Genomic DNA, 9,896 nt, shown 5'->3' with positions numbered 1-9,896 from the left:
CGGGTCGGGTTCAGTAGTCATCCTAACGGGTTCGGGCGGGTGAGGGTTGGTAAAACTCGACCCATGCAGGTCTCTAAGCTACACTACATTCAGTATCGTTGCCATAGAAACAGACAACAGCGCCAATATATCAGAATTATACTAAAACACACGCAAATAATTTCCCACATAAAAAACAGGACTTTCAGTCCATTACAGTTTTCCGTTTTTAGAGGGTTGTTTATTTTGCGTTTATTAAGTGATGGCTGTGGTATATTAGCTTTCACTGCTATAAGCTTTCGCAGCAGTGATTGATTAATTTAAACACCTGCTCTACGGATGGTCTATCGGAGTTGGTGTTTAGGTTGAACATAAAGAACACCTTTTATTTGAAGCTTCTTGTAGCTACTATTTTAATCCCGGCTTCACTTAAAACTTTTTCCTGACTTTGATAGTGTTGCCATTCAGTAGCAAGCACTGCGCCCCTTTTTCTTTTATATGTACACGTACATTTAAGATTTAGCGTGTTAAGTTGACAACTCATGAGCAAGCTGCTTTTTGCAATCTAGCAGGAAGGTAAGGATAAGATCTTGCAGGTGTGACGTCACTCTGCAGGGGGTCCAAAGATAAAAGATTTAAACAATTTTGGCATTGGAATTTCAGATTTAAGGGAGTTAGAAAGTTCACTTAGTAAAAGTGCAAATAATAAATCTGATTACCGATTACTTTTAAGCTGGTTGAACATACTGCGACAGACTGGTGACCTGTCCAGGGTGATCCCACCTCTCACCCAGAACGTGGCTGGAGATATGCACCAGCACCTCCTGATCCCACTGAGGGATAAGGTTAAAGAAAATGGATGGTTGAACATAGTCCGCTCTCCAAGATTCTATCAAATCAGTATTGACACCCTCAGGGGCGGATTTAGGAAATTTGGGGCCCTAGGCAAAGGCAGGGGGCCCCCTGAGAAGAAAACCCATAAAACAGACCCATTCTACAGATAGAGAAATGTTAATAGAATAGACATCCATTATCTGGATCATTCAATTTGACTGTATGATCTGGTTGAACTGTAAAGTGCCTTGAGATGACATGTGTTGTGAATTTGGCGCTATATAAATAAACTGAATTGAAATTGAATTGAATTGAATTATCTGTTCTAGGTTTTGTCCCTCTCTTCTTGTCCCTTTTTTCTCTCTATTTATCAGCGTTCTGATGGCATTTTAGCCAAAGGATTTTTAGCAAAAACATAATTAATGTGCACAAATAAGGATTAGTTGTATTAACCATACATGGAAACAGAGTTTTATGGGGCCCCCAGAACTTGGGGCCCTGGGCAACTGCCTAGTATTGCCTAATGGTAAATCCCCCCCTGGATACCCTGCTGGTGGATGTTCTTGACAGAAAGACGGAGTTGCTTAATCATATTCTGCTTAAGGTCCCATAAGATCTTGTCCGAGTCCTGGTTTAAAAGTAAATTAATTTTAAAACGTGACCCAAAATTGACTGTCAATAAATGTTCTACAAAATTGATATATTTATTTGATTTGTACTGTCTGTTTAGATTTATGTGATATTTTTGGCACAAAATATATAAGTGAATATTGTAACAGTTATGTTTTCAACTGTAAGCATTAAATTGATAAATGTTATTCGCATTTTTTTGGCTTTATCCTTTCCAACAAAAAAAAAAAGGCGTCGCGCAGGTAGCTCCCTTTCCTTATGAGCCGTCCCCACCAACTTTCAACACAAAGTTACACCCTTGTCTTAGACAACGCCTTAGCAGGTGCACTGAAAAAATTCGGCGCGCGCTATGCGCGCGCATTATCTTCCAGGGGCTGAGCCACCCTTGTGTCTTAAACCTAGAGACGCCCCTGCTTTTAAAGAGTTTATTATATTTATTTTAATTAAATATTATATTATATTTCTTTCATTGCGACATTGTTCAGTTTTATGATTAGCAGCCTGGTTCCACTGTCTGGAAATACAATAGATCCTCGTTGACATAAAGTGAAATGTTAAATCCACTGGCACTAACTCCACTAACATGGACATGTTTAGAATTCCGTGTGCGGATATTTACACTACCGCGCCTACAATGGTCCATCCAATAATCCTGAGAGAGTCAGAGTGAAATAGCAAAAACACAACACAGGAAACACAACATTGAGATGTTTAGAATAAAACACCTGAACGCGCACTCTGACTAATACTTTTATTTTGAAAGTACATAAACAGGAAGTACAGTGTCTCTATGCTCAGCAAGCTAGCAACGTAAGGACTCCATTTTGAAAGAAAAAAAAAAAAAAAAAAGAAAGGAGGGGGAAAGAAATCCCGTAATTGACGATAGGGGCGTGAAGTGCGATTTAAGCGAAGTTTATAAACAAACTAGTTGTTTTTTTAGGTTTGAAAACGTTTCGGATATCTATATTTGTGTCGTTAAAATGGGAAACTGCCACACCGTTGGACCCAACGAGGCCCTCGTTGTTTCAGGTAACCTAAACGTTTCTGGGACGACGTTTTTTTCTCTCTCTCTCTCACGTCACTCTGGTTAAATCTCATAACATGAATGTCGGACAAAATATAAACGCTTGAATATTCAACGAGCATAATTTTTAATCCGTAATAAATACATTTCAGTTAATAAGATTAATATTATATCTCACATGACACCTAGGTACTGTTGTTTTTCCTTCATCTTTAGTCGATAAAACCTGCCCCCTTCCTTCATTGGGAGATAAAGCAGATGGTGTTTCCTTTTGTTGACCTATATATATATATGAAACATGTTTATTTTGTTACTGGAATGATACTACATGTCGAATTATCCCGTTTGTACTAAATGTTCCCGTATACATATTTCTGCGCTGTTTTTTTCCCCCATTTTTTGTTCTTGTGACCCGTTAAGATTGTTTTCTCCCTTTTTTGTCCCGTTTACATATTTGAAAAATAATATTTTGTATACTATGCTTACCCAAATTGCATCCATGCTGATAAAGGATAATAACCGTGTTGTTGCTCCGCCTAAAAGCATTGTGCGTTTAATGTATGATTAGAAATTTATAACAGGGTATTTTCACAAGATTAGGCAACCACTGTGTCAGAAAGCCATTCCAAAGAAAAAACAGATTCAGATAAATAGAGAAAATGTTGAGCATAGCTGTAGGTTTTTCTCTCAGCACTTATGAAAGGATGTGGTGGTGCTTTCTGTGCTGCAGATTTAGAGGTAATTAAATTAAAAAGGGCGATACATAGCCTATGATGGGCCTGTCAGGTCTAAAAGTGTCCCTGACATGAGCTCAGTGTGTAAATTTGAAGAGTACCAAAGCTAACAGCATAAAATAGAAATTTGACTCAAATCCCTCATTTCTGATTTTAAATTTTCCCCAATGTAATCCCTAAAATATTGGAGCATATAATTTTCATGCAAGATTAGGATTTGAGACAGTAGTAAGATAATGATTAATAATGAGCAATTATTTGGTTAATCATTTTCCTAACCTTTGTCTGATTTGTGAAATATTTCAGAAAACATTATTAAAGTCGTAGGGAAGTTATATATTTAAATGTCAAATTATTTTGGATTAACATGTATATAAATGCACTGTTTTATCAGACAATATTGTCCCAAAATTTAGAAAGTTTATATAAAAAAAAAAAAAAAATCCTTTCTTAAAATCTGTGTTGTTTTTTTCCGATATTTTATTCAGGCCAGTTAGTTATACGTCACACTGAACACCTAAATTCGGCCAATCATATATCAACGATCATCTGTCAATCAAATTTTTTCGGTCTTAGCATCTTGATCTATATGTCGCAGCTAATATACGCAAGGGTTGAAATACGAATCATTGATTTTACCATTGAGTTCCGTCCCATTGTTCCTGGGGATGGACGTCTGTGTCTTCGGCAGGCGTAGAGCTAACAGAACTGGCATCGTTGCGAGGCAAGGGCTCAAACATGTACGGCTGTAAGCCTTCTACACCAAACCAAGCTTCTGTCACCCTGGCGTCCTCTTCCACAACGTCTTCGTCCCCGCTTTCCTCCTCTGAATGAAAAAATGTATGACGAAGGAGACTCATCCACGACCTCGGACACAAAACTTTCCTCCTCCTCATGTTTCCACTTACCATAGCGTTCCTTGATAGTGTCGTTGTGCTACTTAGTCCCAGTGTAATTTTCCACTTGGAACCTACTAGCACTAAGTTGCTAACTGGTTAGCAAGATGCTTCTGACAAACTGGCCACAACCAAACTCGCTTGTGAACCTTCCACCACAACAATCCCCCTTGATAAACAACCAATATCATTCATTTTATTCACTTATGTAAAGTCGGGCACCATTCGGGAGAATTTGGAAATTTAACGGTTGGAACGGCCGCTTCCCTACAACTTTAAGGGGCATGTTATGTTACTGCATTTATAGACTACAGAGCCTGGAAACTGACATAGAGGAAACATATAAAAGTGGGCACAAAATACCTACTTGTTCCCGTGAAATACTAAGTTGTTCTTATTTAACACTAAGTACAGAGTACTTTATGTGGCCGTTATAAGAGCATTTTTGCTATGTTAAAACATTTTGGGGTTTCGCTTTACCACCTGTTCTTTAGAGTCTAAACTCATGCTTTTTTCCCTCTATATTCATCCTTGAAGCTTCGCAGCTCTGACTAAGTTCTATTCCTCAAACACCTGCTGAGTTGCCACCACAGACTACTGGTACTTGAGAATCAACTTCCAAATCATCCTTTTTTAGCAATAGAAACCAGTGAAGCCCAACACTTTATAGGATGCACATAATACTATAAGACAAGTAATGAATGCACTTATTTTCTGCTTAATTGGATCACTCTGCACTGAACACATGAACATTTTTGCATCCTTTCCTCCTTCAATTGAACCTTGAGCTGAAACATAAAGTGCTAGAGACAGACATCGATTGGACAGCTGCAGGTGTTATTTCACAGCATTGTCATCATACATACCTGGCTGTCAATCTTCTATTCAAATGCCTCACTAATAAAAAAATCATTACAAATGAACAGAATCACTATAGCTCTTTGTAAGCCTAAAATAAAGCTTCGTCAGACTATCCTTGTCTATCATGGTTTGTTCCTCGAACTGTTGCAGAAGGTGCACTGTAGTAGGATTATGTTTTAGAATTTTTTGCATCCAACACTTATGCTTTGGCCACAAGTACATCATGATAACAAGTTTGTGCATGAAAGAAAGCTAATTAGTATTTTGTGCGGATGTTATTTATTTTTCTTTCCCATGTCAGTTCCTAGGCTCTGTGGTAAAATAACAGAAGTTCTTACGAAAAGTATTTTACCTGCTCTTATGTATCAAAGCCGATTAATGTAAGATTAGACCATGGTTTGTGTCCTTATAATTTGAAATCTATAAAGGGCTTACCTTGGAATAGTATTATGGTAATAACAAGAAAGTTTTTTTAAAATAAAAATATGTTGAACAAAATTGTACCTTTTAAAGAAGAAAGTAAAAAGAGAAACTTAATCTCTCTCCATTCTTTAGTAAACCGACGTAGTTCCTTGTCAGGACTTGTCTGTTTTTTTAAAACTTGTATCTCAAGACAAAAAGTTATTTTTTCAGGAAATCTCTACATATTCAAGCCTGTATTTTTCACAGCTCTGATAAAGCATGACTTTAGCTAGCCTACTGTGATTCAACAAGCATTTTTTTAATTTGAAATGGCATACGTATATCATAGATGATAAGATGTGATGTACAATATTTTGTGAATTAATACTTTTCAGCTTTTATTTATAGCTGTAAAGTAGCATGTTCAGAACTGTTCGTATTTCTCTCAATGATTAATAGGACAGCTTTTATTAGCTGTTTCAGTATTAAAATGGTTTCTATTATTTCTGACCATTTTAGCATGGACCCACTGGTAATGTTTTGCAAACCTGCTCCTCAAGTACCGGTTATCTTTATGTTTCAGCTGTTTCTCTGTTGTAACCCCTGATTCAAACAATTTCATGACTGCTCAGCAGCCTTGAAGTGCTTCAGAAATCTGTTAATCACTCATTCATATGAGTCAGTTATGTGGAAGCAAGGAGACATGTAAAAGCACAAAGGCCAGTGGTATTTAAGTACATTCCATTGATCTGGAATTATGTACTTTAACTCTTTCAGATTGTAGGGTCTCTTTGCTATCAATCTGATCTTGAGACCCCTACATAGATTTAAGTTGATTTAAGTCAGACGTTTGGATTGGTCACGTCAAAACGTTTGTGCTTTTGCCCACTGTACATTTCCTCATTTTTGTTGTGTCATTGTTGTGATGAAATGTCCACTGTTGGCAAAAGCCCAAGTTTCTTTGCTTTGGTTAAAATGTATTGCTCTGTATTCACAGTCCTGTTTGATGTGACTAAGGCTTTTTTCACACCTGCAGCTGTGGTCAATCTAAATTCAGATCGACCTAAACTTGGTCCAATTTGGGCCACTATGTAAGCACAATTAGACACTAATAAGCACCAAACTAGTGCAGCATGAAGAGGTGGTCTGAGTTTGGCTCCAGCCAAGCTCTGGTGTGCTTTTCAATGTCTGAAAAGAACCGCACTGGTGTGATAATATCATTTTATATCAGGACATAAATAAGGATCTCTCAGTGCAGGTTAAGAAGCATTAATCTGAGTTTTCTCCTGAATCTGGCTGATATTTATATTTGGCATCAGCATATTATTTACAAGCCGCACTCGAGTTTCATTTTCAAATACTATAATTTGCCAGTAGTTTAAAAATAGTTAATCCACATAAAAAAAAGAAGAAAAGAAAAACGTTATGTAAGTTTGACCCATATTTCTCAATTACTTTTTTCAGCAGGAGGGCTTCTGGTTTTCAACTGGTTGTCATGGTGATATGATGCTCTTTAATTGTGCGTTTTGTCCTGAGTTACAAAAAGCTGGTGTGAAAGCAACTATAATTTTAACTTTCGGGGCGCACTAAATATGTGAAAACACAATAAAGGTACGTTCACACGGAACGCGAATTTTGTACCTGTAGCAAAGGATTCCTATGTTACCTCTATGTAGAGGGCGGATCTGGAACAAAGGATTCCTATAGTAGCAGCCATTAAAAAATCGCCCTTCCCAGTCAAACGGCAGCCAAACTGCAGCCTTCTCCATGCGACTCCCAGCCAAATCCCCTCCAACTTCCAGGCACTGCCCTTTTCCTGGTTGTGCATATGTTTTACTCTTGCTCGTAATGTCCACAAATCATGACAGAATACTTTAGTACAAAGATTGATGTTAAAAAAGGAATTGTAGAGGACCAACAAAGGACCAGCCAAGGGCCCATGAAGGAAATAGGGGAAATCTTGAATGGCGACAACTGTATGTTACCTCTATGTAGAAGGAGGATAAGCTGAGCGAAGAGAAGGTGGCAAATTTAGGGAGGCAATGCAGTGCAATGGCATGACTTTGGACAAGTTGTTAAAATTTGATAGCCACCTCACCTTTACATTAAGTGAAGCAAAATTTACTGAAGTTGAAAAATGTGAACTTTTTTTTACACTCACGATCAAATTCAGTCAGGGACTAGATGTGACTGTGAGCTACACTGAAGGAGTGAAGGTGAGACAGCATGTTTTAAAAGAAGAATGGAAGATAGAGAACATTATATTGACAAAGGATGAAGTAGGAATGCTCTTAAGAGGATTTAAGGTGGCTTTAAATTATTATTATTTTTTTCATTTAGCTGTAGAAGGACTGTTTAGTCCTCTTGCCTCCGGCCCAGGTGGATGCCTTGTCTCTCCAACACTGCCAGTATCTGACTGGGCAAGCTTCACTGATCCTCCGCGGTACTATTTTCATCTTCCACGGTTTGCCTCTAGAGGCTGGCTCTAGCCTCGTAGCCTAGACCACTGTTTGGGCATCTGCAGTCTCTACCCCGCCTTCAGTGTTCTGTCTTCTCGTGGCTTACCTGATCTTCCACTATGCCCCTCTGTTCCTCCGCAGTTGACTTAGAACCTTCATCAGCATCCGCAGTTAGCTTTTAAAGCTTTCATAGCTAGCCCCAGGTAGCTGTAGCTTCTGTGGCGCTGTTTCTCCAGCGGGCTCTCCACTTTGCCTTTTCTCCCCATAGTGCTCTGATATACCGGAGTTCTCGCACTGGTTTCCTGCTACTCCTGTATGAGCTCCAGAATGCCATCTCACCTAACCCTCTGTTGTCCAGGTGATTCATCCCCCAATATGGCACTGAAGGCCCCCGAACTAGGTCACGGATAGGTGGAAGCACAGCTGATAGTGACCATCATCCAGATCTAGCCATAAATCTGTCCCTAGATCTGTCTGTTGGAATCTGGGGAACTAGGAACGCTGACAGCCTTGTTTGGCTTTCTAAAGTAAAAAACACTTGCAGTCGCTACTTTATTCCATGTCTGCCATGATGAGGTGAAACTAAAGACCAGCAGACTCCAAGACAAAAGAGCCTTTCACCAGAATTTGCCTGCTGTGCGAAATGCTTTTGCTGGCAAAGATAATTTCAAGGCGAGTAAAAGCAGACCAAACTGATGAAACAGTTCGGTGTGAACACACCTTTAGTCCCTCGATCCATTGGCTAAAAAGACACTCCTGCAGCATTAGCCTCCCACCAGTGGGGACTTGTTCCTAGGATTGAAACCTTCTACTTTTTTTTTTAAAACCAAATGAAACACAAACTAGTAACCAAACAATTGTCAAACTTGTTTCATCTTGCCATCAAACAGAAGACCACAACGCTTCCTCTTTGTCCAGATGAGCATGATTAAAGACCAAGCAGCCTTTTGTGTTCCACCTGCCCAGAACATCCTCTTAAATGTTCCTCTGTGGGGAACATTTTAATCATTTAAATAATACTTTGGGGTGTAGTCACCGGTACTTGGAAACATTTAAATAATGCCTTATAGCTCTTTCCTCACCTGTGAGCTGCCACAGGTCCTCAGTGAGCTCCTTTATTTTACACGCGACTGTTCATAAACCAGCTGCAGAGAGCTGCTGGTTTTAATCTGTTCAGTTAATTCAAGCAGCTGTTCCTGACGAATTAGGGCATATAAGATGATTTAGGCCAGCATAGAGTATTTGGATTGGTCTAGATATTCAGCTTCTTGTATAGATTGACATTCTTAGAAAGAGTATGTATCACTTTTGAGTCATTTTTTTTATTTTCTTATTGTGTAAATAAAAGCTAAGAAAATAATTTTTCCCCTCTTGTACATCATCTTACTCTTTCTTTAGGAGAGGTCTGTCATTTTTTGGTTAAAGAAAAAAAAAAGCTTTTTGAATAAAATTAACTTTTAGATTTTTTTGTGTGCAAAAATATTGAAAATTACAGCTTTGTACATATAAAAAATGACATTATTGCTGCTGCTGCTATGTTACTATTAATCATTTCTTGAGCTTAAATATTTCTGACAGTTTGAAGGACTTTGCTTTCTTTTACAACAGGTTTGATTTGCCTTTGGGAATGCAATTGTTGAAATTAAATGAAATTGTTTTGCTAACTGTTGTGCTACCTGCAAGATGCTAAAAACAACAGTAAAAGTATCTGTTCCCCTATATTTTTCAAAAAAAAAAAAAACAAAGATAAGAAGTTGAACAGTACTGTGCGTGTCACTTGTCTAATTTGACACAGTAGGAAATTCTTTTTTTTTTTACAGCAGGGGCTCTACAATTATTTCTTGTAACAACGGAAAGGGTCTTTCTCTCCTTCAGCTGAATAGCAGTGTGGTGGAGGTACTGCTACATTACTCAATGCATGTCTTTAAGGACTTTTAAATGTAGTAACAGTATGAGGAGTATTCAGCAGCTTTAAAGCTGTTGTATTTCAAAACCTCACTGCTTTTTGATACTGGTACTAGACCTGTGGTCAGTTAATATCGTAGTTTGGGTTGGTTGAGGTTTTCCAAGCTGCTGC

The 9,896-nt window shown here is 38.3% G+C and overlaps 1 protein-coding gene across 2 annotated transcripts in view; it reads left to right on the top strand.

Moving 5' to 3' along the window:
• The first annotated feature begins 2,279 nt into the window (after positions 1–2,279).
• LOC119791488 (flotillin-2a) overlaps positions 2,280–9,896 on the top strand; it is a 34,337-nt gene continuing 26,720 nt past the window's right edge. The window contains exon 1 of one of the 2 annotated variants that reach the window (XM_038297621.1): positions 2,280–2,472. In XM_038297621.1, coding sequence (XP_038153549.1) covers positions 2,424–2,472 — 49 coding nt within the window. In that variant the 5' untranslated portion in view covers positions 2,280–2,423. The remainder of the gene's footprint in view (positions 2,473–9,896) is intronic. The other variant, XM_038297620.1, reaches the window with a different exon arrangement.

This window comes from Cyprinodon tularosa, unplaced genomic scaffold (assembly GCF_016077235.1).
Source record: "Cyprinodon tularosa strain WSP-4 unplaced genomic scaffold, ASM1607723v1 ctg392, whole genome shotgun sequence".
NCBI classification, from domain to species: Eukaryota; Metazoa; Chordata; class Actinopteri; order Cyprinodontiformes; family Cyprinodontidae; genus Cyprinodon; species Cyprinodon tularosa.
This window is presented reverse-complemented; position numbering and strand designations above follow the sequence as displayed.